Here is a 23,876-nt window from a genome sequence, read left to right on the forward strand (position 1 = left end):
GAAGAGGAAAGTTAACTCAAGGATGGAGAAACTCTGTCCAGGCGCCATGAAAGTCAGCTCCCTCCCTGTGCCTAAGTGATTATAAAAGAGGAAGTGTATGTGGACAGTTGTGGGCTGTAAAGGAACAAACCTGTTTTGGAATATTTGTTTACACTGCAAAGATGCGTCTCTGCTAAGGTGCCTTCTGATTGGTTTAATGAAGAGCTAAGTGACCAATAGCTATATGGGGAAGATAGGTGGGACTTCAGGGGAGAGAGAGGAAGAGGAGGAGCAATTCCAGGAGACACCACTGAGACGCAGAACAAGACAGACACACAGAATGGGAGAGATGTAAAAGCCATGTGGTAGAAGGTAGATTAATAAAAATATGAATTAATTTAAGTTATAAGAACTAATGAGACAAGCCTAATCTAAGGTCGAGCTTTCATAATTAATAGTTAGCCTCCATGTTATTATTTGGGAGCTGGGGGCCCAAAGAAAAACCTGTGTACACCCTTCTATGGGACATAAAGATGAGACCCTTCAGAAGAGAAGTTAACAGACAGGCTTCTTTGTGACCAAGTTTCCTATACTTCTGTTACAATGAAGCATTCCTGCAAAGGGAAACAGGCCAGCTTAGGCGCTCCATTTCTTTAGAGCATTGGGAAGCCAGTGTGGTCAAAGAAGTTAGACTACTTTGCTGGGTTCTTTGAAAACATCATGGCTATCTTCTAGAACTTCTGGCTAGCTGGGGATAATACCTACAGTGCTTTCCAGAGCACCTGCGGCAACTTGAGAATCTCTCTCTCTTCCTGCCATACCAAAATCACAGTTCTCTATGGCCTATGAAGATGTATCGCCTTCTGGGAACTGACAGCTCACCAGTAACGGCAGTAATATTCTTAATAAATTTAGAGAATTAACTATGTATGGGAGCCTTTTGGAAACTGATGAAGTAATTTAGCCTTAGGGAAATGAGCTAACTGATATTGAAGTTGAGATTCCAGGGAAGACTTCAAGTGACCTCTGGAGGTCAGGGCATTGTGCCTCTACCCAGATGCTGTGCTGGCAGAGGGCATTAAATACGGGCGTGTAAAACAGAGGCTGGTCATGCACAGCGCTGTTCTCCAGGGGCACAAAAGGTGATGTTTCAAGTGGTTGGACCAGTGTACCTCTTGCTTCTCCGTGGGACAGATAATAAATATGTAGTCCTTTTCCTTTACACCCATGGTTTTCAACCTTCCTAATGCTGCAACCAGTTAATACAGTTCCTCATGTTGTGGTGCCTCCTGACCATGAAATTATTTTCATTGCTACTTCATAAATGCAATTTTACTACTGTTATAAATTATAATGTAAAATCTCTGATTTCCTATGATCTTCGGTGACCTCTGCAAAAGGGTCATTTGACCCCCAAAGGGGTCATAAACCATAGGTTGAGAACTGCTGCATTAGACAGTGGTAATCTGAATACAACATAAAGAAGCAACTTTCTGTTTAGGCCCCAAATAAAATGTCTAACAAAATATCCCAAGTTATGATAAAGTTGAGTTCAGGGTTCAGTTTTGATCCATGAACAGAGGCCTGTGCTTTTAACGTTCAACTTAGATTTTTAAAGAAGACACAGAACCTGCGAGGTGCCAATCTGGCTTTCTATTTCAGAAAACAATGATTTCACATGCTCTGCTAAAATGATCAGATACACTTAAATTTAAAAGGCACAAACAACACATCAGAATCTTCTGGAAGTACAGCACTGACACCAATTCTGTCCCTGAAATTATAATTATGGAAGAAAGTTACAGACAGAAGCCTCTGTCATCCAGTGTGTGAGATCTAGGGAAACTTTTCAAGAAATGGATTTTGCTAACTTTGGAGAATTAAGCTGAATTCAGTGTGAAGAGGTACCAGCACCCTACAGGGTGTGGGAAATAGCACCTAAATCATAATGTCAGACATAACAGCCATTATTATTAATAAATAAGTATAGTAAGTGTCAGTAAGAAAAAATAGGGTTGAAAAATGATAACCTTATAAATGGCTTAGCAGATTCATTTTCTTGTGAGGAAGGGAGACTAAGGGTCTGAACTGCTTCAAAGTAAAACTAGTTTAAAAGAATGAGAAGTTAAAGAAGCACAGGAAAATGCAAAGGAGGCCTCTCCCATTATCAAGGCAAATTATGTAATCGGATGAGGGTGGTGGTGACACCGCATGATCACATGACAGCTCATGAACCCACCGCAGCCTACAGGATCAATGGAAAGACTGTCCAAAGGTCATGGGAGCAGCTTTCCTCTTTCCTGCTGATGGCCGTGTGACCTGGATGTGAAGGTCACATTGTTTGCCACATGAGGAAAAGTCACAATCAGGTGCGGGGGGGGCGGTCAGGGTCAGATGCAAGGGGTCCTTCTCTGACCTTTCCAAAATTCATGTTTCAAAGACAGAAGGAGCAGTGGAGATGAAGTTCTGACAGAAGTCCCAGGGAGGAGGATCATATTTGAAATCTGACTGAGAAGGCAACATTGTGTCCAATGCCTCTGCCTGTTCAGCAGGAGAACACCAATTTCTCTTTGATCTAGTTTATGACCTTCTGTTCTTAAGGCATGGACTTTTGAGCTCAAGTCAAAGATGCGCAAACTTTTAGAAAATTCCCTGGTAGATGACCAACACCTCATCTGATCTGGAAGGCTTTCACCAAGTTCCTCTAGCTCAAGATGATGCTTTGAACTTAGATTTGAATCTAAATTATTCTTGCAGGCTGACACATGGGCATTACATTTGGGTATAAAAGGCCCTGTAGGCCTGTGTTGTGCCCAGCCACCTTCTACCTTCATCTGTAGTCCTGAGAGGGGCGTGCAGGGTTGTGCCCACTTGCCGATTCCTGCTCCTGCAATCTCACCCTGAATACAGAGTTCTACTGGACAAGACCAGGTGGTTGAAATTAGAAACTGGGATTAACCACAGAGAGGCTGTCTTCAGAATTAGTTTCCTTTCTCTCTGCTGGGCCAGACTTATTGGCTTGGAAGGCTGGGCAGCCGCAATGATGCTCAGCTTCCTCCCTAAGCAAGAAGCACAGTGAATCAGGAGGTATGCACCTTTATCTGCAAGTGCAGCTAGATACCTATTAAAGGGCTCGCTCTTTAATATTCTTCTGAGTAAACAGTCAGTGTGTAAAGCTATTTAATCTTTCATGAGAATTGAAGCCTGGAATGAAATGGTTTGCAAGGCTCTCAAGAAAACATTTTGCAATTAGCTTAGCCCATTTTCTTCCGGGGTTGTCTTTCTGTCTGTAAAATACTGAGGGCTTTCCATTTGAAAGGAGCTGATGACAGAGGCATCTGCTAATGGACAAAACATCCCTGGTGAATTTAACTCTAAGTTAGCGCCAGGCTGGGCATTTCATTTAGAACTCTTGATGTGGGGATAGAACGACTTATGCTTTAAAACACACATGAGACTTGCTCATATATAGTCTAACAGACAACTATTTGGCATTCTTGACCTTACTTCCCTCTTCTGGAAAAGAAAGTGCTGACATTTTTGACTGAAAATCCTGATGATTGACATTCTCCCAAGTGAAGGCCATGACCTTGGAATGTCTTCTTTCTGATCTACAACAGACCTCAACATAGTCCTGAAAGCTTCGTTCTTAATTCCTCTTGCACTGAAATTCTGCAAGTCCTGGGCTTGGCCAACAGGGAACTCTCCTAACTTTCATTGGCCAATGACAATGTACTCAGACATCCTCTGGTCTCTTGGACCTGTGTTAGGAACTCAGCCAGCTCTCTATAAATGTTTGCTGTCACTGATCCTGATGCTGACTTTGGGATTTGAGAATCAAATGTGGGGTCACATGGAGGTCACCAATGGCTTCCCCCGCCCCAAGTGCAGGCTCTTAATAGCTCGGTGTGTGTGTGTGTGTGTGTGTGTGTGTGTGTGTGTGTGTGTGTGTATGTGTGTGTGTGTGTGAGAGAGAGAGAGAGAGAGAGAGAGAGAGAGAGAGGTGGGATAAACAGACACAGACACAGTAAGAAGGGTGAATTGACACGGCTGGTCTCGCTACTTGGATGAGAAGAAGAGAGCTCACATGACTTAGTGTACAATTGGAAGTGAAAGGTAGACTCTCTTGAGCAGATACACTTTGATCAACACCCAGAAATGTGCCTTTGGAATACAGACGTCAGAGGGAGAATGTTCCATAGAGGAGGGGACAGTAGTGAAAAGGACGGCTGGGAACTGGCCACCAGATGCCTGAAAGCTGTTGGAGCGACTGCTCCCTTCTTCCTCGCCCCTGGATGCCTTTCTCTGAGGCATGAATCTGGCCATACGCTCATTAGACTACTTGGTAAGTTTTTCCAATGTACAGATTCATAGTGCCATACCAGTCAAGTCAAGTGGCCAAAGAGACTCTCCCCATCTGACTTTTCTTCCAGACCTTTGGAATATCATCTGTTCAAGGAAAGTTCAGCAAATTTACTGCTTTATAAATATCTCTCCTTATTCTGGCTCATTCTCAAAGTCAATGTCAAGGTCATTTCTGAGCCTGCCCTTGAATACATCCTAGTTTTTAGTTGGACTCTAAATGGACCCCACAGGTGTGGATATTCTAGACAAAGCAGGGCTTTTGCTAGGAAGCAATAGCATCAAACTTGAGACTGACAGTTGCCAGCAAATTGGTGTGTTTGATAAGCCTTTCTAGACACCAGATCGCTGTGAAAAAAATGTCTCAATGAATTAAGTAAAAAATGAATCACAGACATGTGGAATACATTTTCGGCACTATACTCAGGATTTAAAATTTACAAGGAGAAGTATTTGGCCGCAGTTACCAAACCAAAGAAGCATCTGAAAGGAAGCCAGCCAAGGATGTTGCACGGAGAGCGGCTGGATCTGCTTAGCTTGGCTCATAAAGAGGGTCCATAAAGAAACGGCTCCAGCTCTGTGTGAGTGCGGTTAGTCCCTATTAGAGCTGCTTCCTTGGGATGCTGCCTACCAGGTCCGAAGGCCAGGAAGATGCCTCTCATGTCCATGAGTTCGTTGTCGTAACCATGCCATCCACGCTGCCAGCCTTCCCGCTTGCCGCTGCTGTTCACCCAGAATGGAAGCATCTCTCGGTTCTGAAGTCAAGAAAGGCAACGGCATTATAGTGCTCCTGGCCAATTACAACCAGTGGGCACACTGACGCCAGTGTGGAGATTTCCTCGCTAATATCGCTGAGACTGGGATCATCCAGCTTCAGCTAGACCGCTTCCTACTTCAGGTAGCTCTGACCCTTAGCAGCAGCCTCCCAGCTTCCTGAACATCTCTGGTTAAGAAGGCATTTTCTTACCCCGGGATGAATCGCATGGTGTAATGAGGTTTGGACCACTAAACACAGCATGCTAGAGACAGAAGGGATGTTAGAACGTGTCTGTGGTATAGAAGCCGATTTGTTCTTTATCCCAGGTTCCTGTCAGAGAGTTCCTAAGAGCCTCGGAATTTCCTGGACGACAGAAGGGACTTTTGTCCCTCATGAGTGCCCTCCTCCCATACTAGAGCCTATGCCAAGATGGCCACTGGACTGAGGGACTAAATAACCTCAGGAGATGGTGGTCACCTAAGGAACAAGCCTCCTGATTAGAAGGTTTGCGCGTTAGTTCCTGTTCCCCAACTACTGAAGAGAGAGCGAGGTTGCTGGCTTTTGAGTCCCATCATGGAGCCAATACAAAATCTCATCCCCACAAAATGACGCCCCGGATTCGACCCTGCCAAGCATGGTTCAGACACCTTTCAAGGAATGGAAGTGCTGGGCCCCTCACCTCCCACCCAGGCTGTAATTACAAGCACAGCTCTTCTCTGAGTCCTGGGATTTGTTCCAATGAGCCGAAGCCAGAGGGTGAGAACCCTAGCCTAACCAGGCATAGGTGTTGGTCGCCTGGGGCCCCAGTCCTTGCACCTGGTAAATGCGTCGAGTCTTGCAGGACTGAACCCTTTACCCTGTGATGTCTGCCCTAACTCCAGGCATTGGTGTGGGCATAAAATTGAATGTTCAGGTACCAAGATATTAAAAGAGTGTTATAAAATATGATGTGTGCAGAATCACTTCATTTTGTGGCAAAGCAACGAAAGCTTTTTGGGGTCCACTCAGTCCCTCCAAGTGCCCCTTCCACAGCACACACCATGACATTCTTCTTCCAGTCCTACCCTTAGGGACAACACTATACTCAGTGTCCCCTGCTCCCTGTTTTTAGCCGTTTGAAGATGGCTCCCGAAGTCCTCTTTCCTAGGCCACTGCATTGTCATCTCCCTCCACAAGTCTCCACCCAGGAAAGGGTGTCAGGGCCACCATTTCCGGGTCATTTTAGAGACTGTATTTTCTGGGGCTCCCGAGGCTCAGTTATATTGAAAAAGGAGCTTAAAACTCTTGTGGGTCCCGAAGAGCCCACAGTCTGTCGAGCACACTCTAGCCATTTGTTGTGGACAGACCTTGTGCTTTGGACAGTCATATCATCTTCCTGGTGAGAATTCATCGCCACAAGTGTTCAAATGCAGGCACAGACCCCAAACAGCACAATCCCCAGCCACTTCTAGGTTGCGTCCCAAAGCTAATGGTATCATGTGTGCACACCCAGGGCCGATCCTGCTGCTTACAGTCATCATGTACGGAAATCCTATCTGTCATCATTTGTAATTAAAAGCACCAAGGCATCCAGAGGTTAAACGAAAGTCTCAGCATCACACAGCTCCTAAGAGGTAGTGCCAGGACTGGGACCCAAGTCTGCCTTCTCAGTCACTGTACACATTCCACCATCCCAAAGCCACAGTGTTCCTGCTGAAACTGGACCACGAAGGGTCTTCTCATGTCCTAGGTCTTTACCCACCATGTGGGGTAGAGAGAGGAGAGTCTGCACACACTTGCGTTGACTATGGAGGTGAAGTTAGTTTTCTACTCTCTGATCTCAGAAGTTCTGTCCCTTCTCTGAACTCTACTTTCCCTGTTAGATGTAGGGATGCTCAATGCTCACCTTGTGGAATTTGGGAGGCTACAATGACTATGTGTTAAGTACTTGGCACACAATAGGTGCTCAGCAAATGGCTGGTCTGGCCACCAGATGCCACTAGCTGCAGAGCAGGGCATTCTGGTCCTGAGGCTGAAGGTTCTTCTGCGGATGTAGCCACAGCACATTGCATCCTCATCCACTCTCACCCCATAAATCGCTCCCGAGCTTTCCTGTTTCTTAAAGGACACTTTCTTTTTAATTCACTCTCTGCTTCCTGGCTTTCCATCATGCCTCGACCCTCCTCCTCCAGCTGTGGCTTGTATTCTTCCGTGGACATGCTTTACCGCATCGCTAACTTTTCATACTGTCTTTCGTTTTTTTGTTTGCTAGCCGGCTGTAGTGAGGATCACAACATATTCCAATTCAGCTTCATCCGCTAACTTAATCTGTTGCTTTTCCCACTATCTGTCTCCAAGACGGCAAGGCTGGAAGCCCTACGCAGAACAGTTTGATTCTTCAAGTCCCACTTGTGATGAGTCCTGTAGTATGTCTGTTGCCCACAGCCAAGGGAAAGACAGACAGCCTAACTTAAAAACTAGACTCTACAAGGATACCATTTCTTATTGCACAAATAAATACAATGATAATCTTAATCCTGAAGGTAATTGGGGAATTGTCCAATCACAGATGAATCACTATTGTTTATTAAAGTGGCAAGTTGTCTCAGAGAGGAGAAAAAAACCAAAAAGCTATTTTTACCGATATAAATAATAATAATGTAATCATGTAAGGAAGAACTAATTCTTTTAAAGAATGTGGGTGCACCAGGTGATATGTAAATACACCTCTGATTTAAAAATGATTTTTGGGAATCCTTGTGTTATGCATGCATCCTCTTCCGAAGGGTATATGCCACAGTTCTCTGAGTTCAGAATCCGAAATGGCAGCTTTGGGAGTCTTCTGGCTCCTAGTGGAGAAGCCGACCCTATCCGAACCCCTACGGTGGCCTGCCACACAGTGCCACCTAGTGACATGCTGAGGAGGTAACCAGATCATAGAGATCTGGCCAAAGGTGAGAAAGGTGTGCGCGTGCATGTGTGTGTGTGTGTGTGACACATGGCTGCAGGAGAGGTAACCACAATGAGAAGGCTGCAGCAAGGAGCCAATCAAGAGGCGCAGATATCCTATAGCTCCTCCTCCATGTCAGGACCTGGGGGACACTGCTGATGCAAGGCCTGAGCCTCAGGAGGCTGTGAGAAGTGAGGATCTTTAACACTGCTCCCCTCATGTGGGACAAGACCAGATGAAAGCGACAGCCAGAGTGCACAGTCACAGGGCTTTCTACCCTCGCCTAGGGAAGTGCCAACTCAGCAAGGTCACCAACTGTCCCAGTTTGCTGCCATGGGGACCCTGGAGAGTCAAGACTTCAGTTTTAAAACTGGACCAGCCCCAGGCAAACCAGGGAGAGTTGCTGGCTCTGCATTTAACACTGTGTGGAATTCAATGATCTTCACACCGTGTGATCTCCCCAGCACTTCTGGTACCTCCCAAGCTTCTGCCTTGCATGTGGGTTGATGCAATGAGTAGGAAGGCTCCCAGGCCTTCCGTCACTCACCACCCAACATTCTGATCATTCCCAGTGGGAAAGAACTAGAAACTGACGGCACCATATGAGGGAACCCTGGGAAAAATCGGTGAGGGTTTTGGCTTCTTCTGTTGGTGTCTGGGTTCTGCTTCCAGCCTACCGCCACGACACCTGTGATGCACCAGACTTTTATTTGGGATGCCGGAGGGACAATGACAAGAGTTGCAGATCAGGGCTTTGTTTCAACCATCCTTGGCACTAATAAGGAAAAGTGGCGTTCAAGTCAGAACCTGTAGGTGAGGTTTGCTCAGGCTGTACTGGGGACTGTTGCTTTAAATTCCACCACGCAGGACTCCTTGGTTTTGATCTGCAGTGAAAGAGTGGCCAGAGACATCAGGCTGGGTGTGGGAGTGGAGGTGGGAGAAGAGATGCAAGGCTGGGGAAAGGAGGAAGCGGCCTGAGCAGCATGGATTCATGGATTCGTCATTTCCTGTGTGCACACAGACAGAGCTCTTGCTCCGCTCCGCCGGGCTTGTTTTACTCATCTGCCATTGTGTGTTTGGTGTACATTAGCATGTCTGGTTCTCACCCATGCACTCCCATTTCTCCTGACTGATTGCTGAGTCCCAGGGAAAGGCACCCCAGAGCAGGCAGGGAGGCGGAGGGTGAGCAGCTGAGAGGGTAACATCTGGCCTCTGTGTCCCGCCCCGAATCACAGACTGATTTCTGATGACTGGGACGAATGCTCTCTCTGGCCAGAGGGCCTGGAGCGCGGCCTCACTGTGTCCTTCTCCTGGTGGATGCTCCTTTGGAAGCCACGGCTGTGGTGGCCAACTTTAGAAGGGATCACTCACTGTTCCTCCTGGTGGCTCGGAAGCCAGGCTGGGCATAGACTACCCTGAGCATGTCCTACGTCCCACTCTTGGATGCTTGCGTTCTGTAGGTTCGGGTTTATCAGGGCTTGATCTTCCCGTTTTTGGAGCATGGGACCCCCTGGAAACCATCCAGCGTCCGTAATTAGTAATTCGTCATTTACTGAATACAGGCTTTGTTTCTGCTACCATCCCAAGGTCAGATCATGTGCTTTCCATGTGGCTCTGGGCACAGCTTGAGAAACCCTCCCCAGAAAGGCCACAAGGCTTCAGGGATGGCATAATCAAGCATAAAACCAGCTTTGACCAATAGAATAGCTGGGCAGCCGGCTTTCTTCAACTGGACCCCGTTCTCGCTGACTGATACCTGAGGAGCCCTGGTTGCTCTGTGTTAACCATCTTCCCTCTCCCACTGTTGCTGCGATTTGGATTCAGATCTGGAAAATCCCCGAAGGCCCATGTGTTGCAGGCTTCCTCTCCAGCCAGTGGTACCGTAGGCAAGCAATAGAACCTTTAAGAGGTGGGCTCTAGGAGGAGGAAGTTGGATCTTTGGAAGATTGCCTTTGAAGGTAATGTTTGAACCTTGGCCCCTTCCTTCTCTCTTTGCTTCACAAGGACGGTAAGGCGCATGATTCTCCTCTGCCATGTGCTCCCACCGTGGTATGATGCGCTGGCCCCAAACAGGATCAACTGATCATGGAACCGGGAGCCAAAGTAAATATTCTTGTCTTTTCTAGTTGATTAGCTCAGTAATTCTGCTACAGTAACAGACAGCAGAATAACAACACCACAAAGAGTATAAATCTTTTTCCTCCTCAAGTTATTCCAAAAAAAATATCTTGGTGGGGGTCGGGGTGGGAGGATGTTGTAGAAATTTAAGCAAAATAAATAAAATGTGGAACTACTTAAGATGCCTTAGAACTCTAATTAAAAAATCAGTGTGCTATCATTCTCCGGTCGTGCTTTTCACAGGTACCTCCCTTTTCAGAAAAAAAAAAAAAAGAAGGCAACTATAGAGTTACATTGTGTCATCTCAGGGTGAGAAGGAGGAGCAACAGTGTCCCCATCGTGGGAGGCACTGCTGGGAAGGCCTGCGAGCTGAGAGCACATTGTGAGAATCAGATCTGTTTGGGGGTTGAGAAGGAGTTGCACTGTCTCCTGTTCGCCTTGTGTTCTGTCCCCCGTGTTCTTTCGGCCTCCAACTGAAAGCATTTCTTCCTGGAGGGAAGAGGGTGGCTCGTAAGACTCGAGATTCTACCGATGCTTCCACGCCTAAGAAGCTCAGAGAGTTGTAGGATTCACTAAGGATTGCTTACAGAAGCAGGTGATGGCTACTGAGCCAGAGGAGATTCTGGCGGGACGAGGGTGAGGGGGTGCAGCTGTCTGCGGGTCATCCACGGAGCTCCAGGGACCCAGTGTCTGTGAGTCATTACTCAAACTGGGGTAGGCTTTTCAGGCATGCAGCTGCCTTAAGTCACCAGGGCTATGTAACAGGTGACCGATGCTGCGGTCAGAACCACCAGGAACCTGGCTGGTTCGTGGAATTATTGCTCTGGTCTGTTATCAGTGCCCTGCCTAAGATGAAGAGGCATTTGTTTGCATCTGACGGAAGGACACCCAGCCCCATTTGCTTAGCTTGTGTATCACTGCTTTTTAAAAGTATTAGGCAGGATGCCTTCCCGTTTCAGGATCCTAGGAGCCCCTGGGGAGCAGTGGTCTTAAACTCGGGTATGAGTTCACCAAGTGCCCCTCCCAAGAGATGTCCTAACAGTTGTTCGGCTTCTGTCTTGACAGGACTTAACTATTCAGCCTTGGTCCCCTGGACTGACCTTGGAGAGTCTCCGGCTGCATGCAGCTTGATCCTTGACATAGAAAATGCCAGACTGCATAGGGACAGGAATGAAGAGAAGCCGGGGCAGAGTGAAGTGTTGGAAAGCACTGCTAAGTGGACCAGGGATCTCGCTCTTTTCTGGGATCACATTTGTTGGATCATTTCAAGAGGAGGAAAGGGGGAGATCTGTACTCCCAGACAGCTTCCACATGTGACCCCAGTCACTGTGGAGAGCAAGCTGTTTCTAGCATTTCACAGCTGACTTCCTGAAGCCCTGTTAGTTGGGCCTGGACAATCCACTCTAGCTGCCAGAACCTCTCAGAAATCACGCTTCCCAGATTGTCTTGATTTCCTCAAATATTCTGGAGCTAGGCCTCCCTGCCAGGCGGCCACAGGCTTTAGAACTGAGCCTGACATGTCCTATCCTTTACTGGTCTTCAAAGCAGTTCTTTCCTCTGTAGGTAGATATTGGCCTCCTGTAGATGTCTGGGCCTGTGCCTGCCCTGCTGGTTTTAACAGACACAGGAATCCGGATATCAGCACAAAGCACCTTGCTTCACAGTCCTTTTCCAACCTCTTGCTCCATCTTGTTTTTCTTCAGCTCAGTTGACACTTTCTTGGACAGGCCACAGACATTGGCCCTTGAAAGCTGGCTGGGGACTGTGTGCTCTGACGTGTCCTGCTGAAGCTGGGGCTCACTAGAGCTAGAATCGCCGCTCAGAGTTTTAATCACCTTTCCCAGCTAAACTCTTTTCTAGGGTTGTGAGGAATTAGCTGCATTCTCGACTTAGCCCTCCTTTCCTTGGTGATTGTTTGCCAACCAAGAAGTGAATAGTCGTAGGATAAACAATGCAACAGTCTAGGCATTTATGAATCTGTCCAATCCACCCGCATATACTGTGAATCTACTACACTGTAGTACAAACCCTTCCTGAGCAGGAGCTAAGCTCAAAAGACCTTATTAAAGACCCGTTCTATAGGCACCTCTACTCTAGACCAGAGAGTCCAGAAGCAGACAAATTAGTGCCCAGCAGAACAATTTGAGGTCTTAGGAAAGTCCCAAATGAGGATTATTAGGACCAAGTAAGTGTATCAAGGGACAGGGGGTCATCACTGGCCTTTGAAGGACAGGAAGGGCGTTGGAAGAGTGAGGACAACCCAGAGATCCTGTTGACTACTTATGGGGGCTGACTGAAGGTCCTAGGAATGACTTAATTCAAAATAGTCACTGAGGTTATCATTGCTGTTGACCAAAAATTTTAAAATAGAAAGTCCTTGCTATATTTACAATGTGAAAAATATTAAATGACTTAATGTCCTGGGATGTTACTGCACCCTTTTCTGGGCATAGCTGGAGGCTCACTTAGCTCCTTCAAGACCCTGGTGCGACAAAGGAAGATTATGGCCACAGTTTCGTCCCACACTTGGTATTGCTAATTCAAGGATAATGAGATGAGTTCATCATTTTTGCATCTGTAAGAAAATGAATCGAACTGGAAATCATGTTTAGTAAAATAAGCCAGAAGCAGAAAGGCAAGCAGTTAGTGCTTCCTCTCACGGGCAGAGCCTAGATTCCTTAGAACACATCTGTAATGACACGCTGGTTGACCCTGACGGCAAGCATGCTGATCTGATCTTTGGTTTCCTCTCTAGGCTGCATCAGGCAGCTGGGGACACCCAGGGGCTCCTCAGTGGAATTAGCATAATATACAGTTCATTGCACAAGAAGGCACTAAGTAAATATTTGCAGAGTTTGATAGGCCGGGATTATTCAGATCCAGGGGCTTAATGGTTGAGAGTGTAAAAGCAGACGTGAGTTTGGTGGAAACGACTCTGGATTATTTCCTATGTCGTTCTAACTGTCCCATGCCAGGGATATTTGGTAGTGCTAGATGTATCTACTGAGGGCCCTTGGATGGCATTGGACTTCGTGACACCCCACTCTGTCTGCTCTGTGGCCACGCACCTGTTGAAGGAGGAGGTGGTAATATGGCTGCCTGAGAATCCCAGAAGACCATGAGTGAAGACGGAATGGCTCAGGGCTCTGATGCTCTGCGGGAGAGTGTGACCTCATCCCCTAAGAGAAAGAAACAACACCCACGAAATTTTTTTCTGGAGAAACTGGACAGCTCTTAGGGAGAGAGAGAGGGGATAAGACTTGAGTCTCTGCTTCCTGTCCTGAGGAACCGAGACTGGCTGGGAGGACCGTGGGTCTTGACGCATTTTCCTCTGTCTCTTTAGTCCTTTGGAAACATGAACACCTTCAGATTTCCGCTGGCTGAGGAAGGGAGGCCAGACGAAGGACAGATGTTGGGAACGAGTTTGTATTTTAAACCATGTGGAGCAGAAGTGACCTAAGAAGTCATCGAGCACCTGGGTCGCTCTGGATATTGGTTCAATTCCTGTGACAAATTGAATCTGTATCTCTGTCTTTTCAGTGACGGCTCCCTAGGCAACCGTGAGAAGCCATGAACTAACTCTCAGCTGTTCTCTTCTTCCTGTGAGAGCTTTAGTGAGAGGCGGGGCTTCCAGGGCAGCAGCATGTCCAGCAACGAAGCCAGATCCTTTGTGGTTGTGGGGTGGTGGCTGTGGGAACCGTGGCACAAGGAAGGACTGGGGTTCTCTTTTATCAGCTGCTAGTAAGCATTAACTTGTCCTCACTCAGATGGTCTTCTAATCAGGTCAAAACAAGAACACAGATTCCCTAGTGGTCAGAGTGAGACCCCGTGAGACTGCTTTTTCAGGGCTGAGACTTTGTTGTCTGCCAATCTGGAGTGTGACCCCGTTCTGTAAGGCCACAGCACGTATCTTGGACAGGTGTGCAGGTCACAGGGCCAAACACGACATCTTTTTCTTCTGACTTGGAGAGAAATTTGCGAAGGGAAATGTGAGCCATGAGTAGTTCTGGTCCTGAGGGGAAATGAGGATTTAGGATGCAGTTTTCAGGGGACTGTAGGCAGGAGAGGGTAATAGGCAGTACCCTATTACCGGGGCAGCAGAGGAAAGGCAGCAGAGGCACAAAAGACGCCTGTTTTCAGGACTTTGCAGAGAACAACTCCTTGGTGTTAGAGTAGAATCTGCACTTGTGTAACATGAAGGCCGGCTTGTTGGGGTTTCTGTCCCACCTGGTACCCCACAGCCGGCAAGCCCCAAAGAAATTCACACTGATTGGCCCTTAGCTCTGGCTACTTATTAGCTCTTATAACATATATTACCCCATTATCCTTATCTACGTTAGCCACACGGCTCAGTACCTTTTCTAGCTGGGCAGCTCACATGTTGCTTCTTCGGTGATCTGGGCTGGACTGGTGGAGGGAGCTTCCTGCTTCCCAGAATACTCCCAGTCTCTTTGCTCTACCTCTATTTCCTGTCTGGCTTTCCCACCTATACTGCCTGCCTGGCCAATCAGCGTTTTATTAGAATATGATTGACAGAATACAGACAATTCTCCCACACCACACTTGAGATTTTTGCCATATGACATCCAGAAAATAAAAAGGTGTACACTCCAGAATAGGAGTAAAGTGATCACAGTGCTCATGCTGGAACCTGAGGTTCAGATGTGAGTGACAGAGATACCCCTGTTCCTCTCAGGATAGACAGTGACGACTTCCTAGAGAAACCCGCGCTCATGTATGACAGACACCGTAAGCAATCTGAGTAAAATGGATTGTGTTGAGCAGCCCTGAGATAAACCCATGTTCTACTGTCTGTCTCCATGTGTCACTTCAGTACCAACAGTACCCACGATACAAACTGAGGATAGCTATTACTTCAAGACTTTTTTTAGTTGTTATTACTGACCAATGCTCATTTTCCCCCGGATATATTTATTATTTGATAAAAAAGATTCTTAAATAGTTTTAAATACACAACATACAAACATCGGGAAAGGAGTCGTTCAAAATGCATGGTGCAGGCATGACCCACAAAAACTGGTGCACTCATTACCCTGTTCCGTGCGAAGTGGCCTCTCTCTAATGCCATGGATCTCCTTAACAATTACAGCCTCTCTTGGTTGTAGCACGAAACTTCCCAGTGGTCTCCTTTTCCTCCAAACTGCACATTTTGTATTTCTTTCTGCCCTTTGCCTTTTGTCATTACAGACTTATATAAATGTTGTCAGAAACAATGGAGAGAGAGAGAGGACTGGTGTACATTCCATAATAGTTAATTAAGTCAACATGGCAGATCAACACACATCTTTCAGATGCTAATCTTATATTTTCATGTCCGATTTATCTTACTCTTATTTCTGTCTTTTCTTATTCTAGAGGCTTTATTTATTTTCTTCTTTGACAATTGTGTTATGTACACCATGCATTCTGGTTACTCTTGCCCCCACCATCTCTTATCTCCTACTCATCCTGATTTCTTTTCATCTCTTTCTTCTTCTTTTCTAAAATAACTTTTTCTTTTACTTATTTATTTACTTTTGGCTATGCAAGACATGGTTTCTCTGGGTAACAGCTCTGGCTATCCTGGAAATTACTCTGTAAACCAGGCTGGCCTCGAACTCATAGAGATCTGCCTGCCGCTGCCTCCCAAGTCCTGAAATTAAAGGCATGTACCACCACTCTCGGCTCTTGTTTTACATATCTGTAATACCTCAAGTCTCCCTCTTGAAGTAGTTCTTTCTTTTTCCCATCTTCCCTCCCTTCCTCCTTTCCTTTCTTCCTCCCCTGCCTTTCTTTTTTTCCAGACAGGGTCTCATGCATCTGAGGCAGACCTGGAGCTTCCTCTATGGCCAAAGATGACCTTAAACTTCTGATCTCCCTTGCTTCCACCTCTGTGTGCTAGGATTACTAGTGTGTGCCAAAACAGCCAGTTTATGTGGTCCCTGGGATGGAACCCAGGGCTTACATGATAGAGCAAGCAGCCTACAAGCTGAGCTACATCCCCGCCCCTAATTATATCTTTTGTAAACTGTTCGTGTAGTTGTCCATGGTGTGGTTTCTTTTTTATGGGGTTTTCTTTGTTCTTAAGCCCGCGTCCTGAAATACTTGGGCATCTTTGCTAACTGGTGACTCTTAGTTTTTAATAACTTAAATTAATGTGTGCGATACACACAAAAGTGATACACAAGATAACCTATATAACCATATAACAGAAGGTACTAATTTTCAGTTTCATTCAGGGAAGCATGACTCAGGTACCCTTAGGGTGTGGTGGAGACGGGTGGGCCCAAAGCCAGGGACAGGAGGAAGCTTTTGCAGGTAGTCCTAGGCTTCCTAGGGTGGATTGCTTGTCTCCTGGGAAATGGTCTGCCATGCTGTTTTGTCTTGAGGCCCCTGTCTCTTAACCCCAGTTTCTGCATCTCTTCAGCCCTGTGACTGTGGTTCTTTACCCTACAGCGCAGTACATCTCAGTGGCAAATCTCACCCCAGACAGGGATTTTTCTAGTCACACCAACCAGTTAGCTGGTTGATGGGATCTAAGAGGAAGTAGCTAATGGTTTCTAGACAGGGGCAGAAACTTCACTACAAGAACTTCTTGGGTATATGGGTTTCTTTCAAGACCTTGTCTTCGTAGTTACACACCTTTCCTTACAGAGATCTCCCCACCTGCATTCCACAATCTTCAGGGTCCATATCTGCTTCTACCAGTGGTTGTGAAATATAGACACCTATCCCATAACAGTAGGTGATGTGTAATGAAAACTCACACCATTTCTTTCCTGCTTCGGGGCGTTTCGAGTGGATACCCAGCTTGGAGCTGCAGCAACTTTTTTGGGATCTTGAGAAGAAAAGCAGAGCTCTGTAGAGCTAAATCAGGAACTTGATTTCACCAAGTTTCTGGATTAAGCAGCCATGGAGCCCATTGTCTCCAGATGTTCACTTAAATGAGATGGCCAATCATTATCGAAGCCATTGCTCAAGGGGTCTGTGATCCAGACTTGGTGGCACATGCTTTAATCTATGCACTCAGGAGGCTGAGGCAAGAGGATAGTGAGTTTGAGTCCAGTCTTAGCTATATAGTAAACTCCCATAGTAAAACTATATGGGGAACATAGCAACACTCTATTTCAAGAAGCCAAAAATAAAAATAGAAAGGCAAATAGCTCATGGCTTATAATCCAACACTTTTTAACCAGCACCCTCAGGTCTCCCGGTATTGTTTTCATTCCTCAAGAAGATAGACATCCTTTTCCTGAATGTACAACAACCGGATACCATATTTCCTTTATGGGACGAACCCTCTGCCAAAATGGAAGAAATCCGCCCCCCATCAGAGGATTTCCATTCCTAGCTGGAATGACTCCATAGAGCCCATCCACCCCTGTGGGGACTCAAGTCATTTCCCCGCTGGAATTGTGATGGCCTCTCACTAGGTGTCCACCTCCTCCTTGGTAATCTCTGGCTCTGCCATTCCCCTACTTGTTTCTACCGAATCGCTAAAACACCCCATAGCCCACGGGTCTCCCCACCTTCCTTGCTGTAACCTCTCAGCCCGTCAGCATGTGAATTAAACACAGAAAGCAGGTCACAGGTGTACACGGTCATGCTCACACACTGATGGTGGCCCACTACAGATTAATCCTCACAATGGGCTGACCTCCAGAACTTCAGAACGACTTCACCAGAATCTTATAAAATGAAGATGTTTTGAAACAAGAGTAAACAAACTAAAAAATAGGTTCTTTGCTGTGACTTGGGAGGTCTGTCTTGATGTCCGTGGGCCTCTAACCTGGTGACCCGTGCGCTCCCCTAATAGCCTGAGAAACAACTGTGTTGGTATATTACAGACCCCACATGTGGCATGAATCTAGCTGATTGCGTTATTATTATCATTTCATGTTGCTTTCATGTGTGACAGAGAGGGGGTGGGAGAGAGAGGAGAAAATGATAATGACACACGCCCAGCTTAAAATATTCTCTCTCAGCACATGTGAACCCCCGGACAGGATGGTGACCTAAAAAGTCACATTTCCGTTCCTGGAAGTGGCAGTGTTAGAAGGAGTCTCTTGAACCATTTTTGTCTCTAGATATCTTTTAAAGGTTGGAGCTCAGGTTGGCCTGGAAGTTACAATCCTCCTCTCTCTGCTTCCATCCTAGAGACCCCGTAAACAGCATGACACCAGAAGCCAGATTCAGTCTCAGAGGAGCCTGACTGGCCTCTGCCTTCTGTTGCCAGTGCTTTCAACCGGATCTGCTTGGCTTTCAGTTCCTGGTGACCAAACAATTCTGTCTGTGAACGCACAGGGATGACCCAGTCTTGCTCAATAACTGACGTTCATGTCACAGAGTCCTGTGATTCCTTGCCCTGCTGGCTGGTCATCCACCCTCTTGGCCCAATGCCTGTTTCCACGGGTGAGGAACCTGTGGCCTCTAGTGAATTATTTTCTGTTCTTGAGTCCTAATCAACACTGGCTTCAGCTTTCTACTCCTTTTACCCTGCAGCCTGTTCTAAGCACAGCCCACCTTCAAACTCACGTCTCTTCTAGACAGGACTATACTCTCAGTATGATCACAGGTTCCTCTGGAAGGTAGGGTATTCACAAAGATCATGAATTCTCCTCAGCCTAGAGCCCAGGAGGACAAGGAGGAGGAAGTCTGGCCGGCCTGAGGCAAATTCGGGCCCAGGGGCGAAAGTGAAAGACAAAATCCGCTGTAAAAACCAGCTGGTAATTTGGGGGCCTGGGTCCACGCAGCTCTGTTCTCTAGACCTTTCTCTCCTGGTGGAAGCAACAGAGGGCTGTCCTAGCTTTCCGCTGCCCTGGAGCAATGGCTTCGGATCACAGTAATTGTTCTGTTTTAAGCAACACAGGTTGTATGGAAGCTTGAGTAATTTAGTGAAGGCCAATTTATTACAATACAGAGGCTCTGGAGCCATGAAGTCTCCATCTCGACTGTCAGTTTGTGCCTGAAGCTTGTGTTCACCTAGATGGCCAGTCCAGCCTTTTGATTTTCTAAACAAGGAAGCGGGGCAGCAAAGGACTCCGAGAGAACGGATCTCAACAATTGCTACTTACCCATGGGTTGTGGATAGAGTTTGAACAGTGAGAGGAATGCCATAGATTTTATAATTACCTCTGTTATGAACCACCCTTCATCAGCCACCAAAGTCAAAGGTGAGACGAATTTCCCTTTCTTGTAATAGAACCTGCTGGGTATCGCTTCTTTCTCATACACAGTCATGTGTTCCACTGTGCTGAGTTTGTGGTATATCTGCAAAGAAAACCAAAAATGAGCTGTCTGAACACTCATGCTAGATCTGTGAGATAGATTATAAACACACACGCATGTGCACGCACGCACACACACACACACACACACACAGAGTTCAGCTACATAAAATAAATACCTTTTTTTTCTTGTGATAGGATTTCTATGTAGCCTTAGCTGGTCTGGAACTCACTATATAGACCAGGCTGGCCTTGAACTCACAGAACTCAGTGTGTCTCTGCCACCCCAGTGCTGAGATTAAAGGTGTGTGCTATGAGAGACTTTTGTATAGCTTGCAAACCAAGCTGGCTTTATCCAAGAAGTCTAAAGATCCATATGCTCTCTGGCATAAGAGATGGACCCCCTAGGGACTGTAATGAATAGCTCTCACGTGTGTGCACCTGTAGACGTATGCACAGAATAGCCCAGGCGCACAGCAGAAGCAGAAGAGCGAAGAGAATGGGGAGAGATAAAGACATCCTGGTGCAGTTCTGGGACAAGACACTACAAAGTATAGCAAAGACAGACATCAATCCGCAAAGATGCTTGGAAGACTCAGGGACCTCAGCCGGAGCAAAAACAATGTGCACTTTAGAAAACACCGCAGAGATTCTTATCATATAAAACTCAAGTAACCTCACAACCATACGGTAAGCAATGGTTTCTTCTTAGCGGTTTTCCTGAGAGAGTAGAAAGCTCATGGGATCTGGGAAAGACTTTCAGAAAGTGTCATAGGTCATGCCAACATTCTACTTCTATCAGATATGAGGTGACTACTGCAATGTTATCTTATACTGCTTAGAAGGATAATGTATTTCAGTGTGTGTGTGTGTGTGTGTGTGTGTGTAGACATGTACACACACTAGATATATTCTTTTGTAAATAATCATTGACTTGTGAACACATTACAAAACTGACTTATCAAAAGTCTATGTGCTAAAAAGGGGCGACTGTGAAAGTGGCCTGGCTGATGTTAAATACCCCCCAAAATGGCGAAAAGATATGTGTTCTTTAGCTTGATGTCGAGATTACGTCCTACCCACATAAGAATTTTAAAATCACCAGGAATTATTTATTAATCACATTGCCAATCCCATAATGAAGACGTAAAGTCTATACACACTCTCAATATTTAGCAGAAGTTCAAATATTTGTGACTAAAATTGAAAGCAACCTGCTGGTGCCGGCTTGCTGGCCACTAGCCAAATCAGATATGCATTCCTTAATAATAAAATTGTGTTTATTCACTCATGACTTAAAAATAGTCTTTGGGCTGCTGAGTGGAAGCTTGTTCATAGTTCCGTGAATTAATCTCCTCTATTTGACTAAAAACAACGTATGCAGAATGCGGAATTATTTTGAATAAGCGGAAAATCTGCTGACATACAACAGGTCTTGCAGATTGCTGTGTCCATCACATGACACAACTGTCACCAAACACAGCCCCCACTTTGGAACCCCTACCAACTGCTATTGGCTGCTGGCAGGGCTTGGGATGCACATCCTGCTGGAGGATGCTCTTCCCAGCTCGTGAGCCTTAATGCCCAAGCCTTCTGGAGGAGTCTCATGCCTACGTGCCAAATGGAGACAAAGATGATCTTCCCTGCCAGGAAGACAGAGTTGCTTCCCAGGAACCTGCCAACATGCGACATCTTCTTTCTGTTTTCATATTTAGGGGTTTGCTGGGACGCTGTGTCAACTTTGTTTCCTGGCTATGGAGCTTAAGAAAACTGAAAGGGGGAGGCATTTCCCTCATGAATGGGGAAAGGCTGAGATCAGTGTGGTACTGTTGATGGGATACCTCAAATGAGGGCAGCCAGGCAGTGGTGGGTTTGCCTAGGAGCCAAAGGACCAGAGTCTGGCTCCCCTCAGGACCCTTTGACTAATGACAACTGTTCACAGACAACTGTTCTGTCGCCGTCAGGATGAAGGAAGGCAGCAGCTCCCAGACTCCTCCTGACTCCCCTGTTGCTGGCACTGCCCACCCCCTCAGAAAGATAAGATACTTCCTGGCCCATGTCTGCTCCCTGGGGATGGACAGACACCGTATCTGTCCATCCCGTCACCAGGAGGTGACGAACCAAAACGAACACAAAGTTGTCAGCCAAGAGTGTCACCCATTCCTCCTTATTCTTACCACCCACCGCCATCCCTAACTACTGTTTTTTTTTTCTGTTGTAAGGGTGAGCATGGGGTACAGAGTTCCTAAAAGGGAGTTTGGGTCCTCATCTGCACACTGTGGGAACTTGACCACACCCTCATCCAATGAGGAATCTTCTCATTTGATGGTGAGCTTCAAGAGTGTGAGTGGCTCACACGTTGTCTTCGCTGTGATCTCAGCCCGCTTCTGTCCTAGGCCCACGGACTCCAGGATGGCACTCACTGTCATGTTTACATGCGGAAGGCAGAGGGGCCAGACTTGTCCATGCCTAGTACGCAGTCAATAACAGAGTTGGGATCGGAACCTAAGGGGTGGGGCTGTGAAGTCAGGGGCTGACCCACTGCACATACGGGGTCTATGCTGTCTTCTTTGGTCAGCTTTTTATCTCCAGCCCCCTGGTGAAAGGGAGACGGTTGCAGACCAGAGTGGCAGCTTCAGTCTGAAGAGTCTGTCTGATAGTAAAATAGCCCTCATAAGGGCGTGCTGACACTTGCCAGGTGTTTGCAATATATGGAGCATCATCTGTTTTACTAAATTTTTATGAAATTCAGTAGAGGGAGATGCTACTGTAGAGTAAAACAAACACAGAGAATGAATGACCTTTAGAAAGGTCACTTGGTAAGTGAATGACAGTCTCAGCCACCTGATTCAAAAGTCTGTGCTCCTACCCCTGCTAAACAGTTCGTTAAGAAAACTCTAGGAGGAAGGACAAAGCGCAAACGAGGGGCCGATGGGTCCACGTCACCTCCCCTCCACCACGGTGTGTCTTGCCTCAGAGTGTTTCCCAGGGGCTGGCCACAGGCTCACAACGGGCCCTCGGTCCTTCACTTGCTGCAAGTCACTGAGGCTGACGTACTTGCTCAGCTCAATCACTTTATCCATCCAGAAGATGTCTGTCATCCCATGGTCTGAGAAAATGATGACATTTAGGTCATTCTGCAGGCCTCGTTCCTGTGGGGTGGACACAAGATGTCATCACAGTGACTGAAGAAAGGTCCTTTCATGCAAAAATCCTTGTAAAGAGTCATTTTTAAGCTATCGGTTAAAGGAGAATGGAGGTTGTTAAAGTCGGAACCCACATTTAACCCCTACGTACAGGTTAATAGACTTACTAATAGTCAGTAGACTTACTAATAGTCAATAGACTTACTAACAGTCAATAGACTAATAGTCAATAGACTTACTAATAGTCAACAGACTTACTAATAGTCAATAGACTTACTAATAGTCAATAGTCTTACTAATAGTCAATAGACTTACTAATAGCCAATAGACTTACTAATAGTCAATATAGTACTAAGAACCTGGCCAACGCTCTAGGCAAGCCTGGCAAAAACACACATTAGATGAGTTAAACCCCATTGGCCATCCATGCCATAAAGAGTCTCTTGGTACCCAAAAAAGTACGATGTGGAGAAAAGAGAGCCTCACACTGGCCTAGTAAAGAAATTGTTGAAGGACGTATGCAGGGGTGGCAGTCACGGAGATGACAAGACATGACAGGGAAACATGCCAGATTAGTTGCCCTTGCTTTGGGTCACCTGGATCCACTGGATCATATACTTCAGTACCGTGTCCACGGCTTTGAGGGCATCTTTTCGCTGAGGCGATGAGGGTCCATAGTGGTGGCCTTCCACATCAATGCGCTCATGGTATATGGCCGCCAGATCAGCCCGGCCACTCCTGGAGGGAACAGAGTGAGATAACCATAGTTGAAGGAGACCTCTGGGGGCTGCTCCCTTGGGACCTACTGACCCCCTGTGAAGGTGTGAGAGTTCCCAAGTGGACCTGTCCAGTAGGCCAGTCAAAACCCACATATCCACATAAACAAGGTGAGTTGATATTGAACTCAAGGTTTCCAGTCCTGAGTTGCTTGTTGACAAGATTTGAAGAGTGTGTCTATTGGTCACCTCTTCTTCTGGCCATATTGTCTTGCTTTTCCTGTCCACAAATTGAAAATTGGAAGATGTAGTGTGAGGGGGACCATGGTCTGTATAACTCCCTTCTCATAACCTGTTGGAACTGGAAAGTCAAGAAATTGGAGGCATTGCTTTCAATAATAACAGTAAAATTATCAGCAGACTTTAAGAGAGTCCCAATAATATGTTAGATTGTGGATCTGTCCGACAAGAATATAAACAGTGTAGCCACAGCCACTTCTGTAGCTGTGGATAAAGTAATCCTTAGGATCTGTCATCGCAGACACACCCACCCCAGCCATGTGCTCTATGGGGACCTGTGACAGGCTAGCTCTTGGATAGACACAGAGTAAATCCTAACTGTACTTTTAGAAACTTCCAAAC

At 46.4% G+C, this 23,876-nt stretch overlaps 1 protein-coding gene across 2 annotated transcripts in view; it reads right to left on the reverse strand.

The window, feature by feature from the left end:
• Enpp6 (ectonucleotide pyrophosphatase/phosphodiesterase 6) overlaps positions 1-23,876 on the reverse strand; it is a 102,868-nt gene that overhangs the window by 446 nt on the left and 78,546 nt on the right. Inside the window, exons 4-7 of one of the 2 annotated variants that reach the window (XM_048455807.3) lie at positions 23,115-23,256; positions 22,345-22,524; positions 19,278-19,415; positions 4,973-5,096 (exon numbers count right to left, since the gene is read on the reverse strand). In XM_048455807.3, coding sequence (XP_048311764.2) covers positions 4,973-5,096; positions 19,278-19,415; positions 22,345-22,524; positions 23,115-23,256 — 584 coding nt within the window. The remainder of the gene's footprint in view (positions 1-4,972; positions 5,097-19,277; positions 19,416-22,344; positions 22,525-23,114; positions 23,257-23,876) is intronic. The other variant, XM_048455808.3, reaches the window with a different exon arrangement.

Source organism: Myodes glareolus, chromosome 23, assembly GCF_982192425.1.
Source record: "Myodes glareolus chromosome 23, mMyoGla1.1, whole genome shotgun sequence".
Classification (NCBI taxonomy): domain Eukaryota; kingdom Metazoa; phylum Chordata; class Mammalia; order Rodentia; family Cricetidae; genus Myodes; species Myodes glareolus.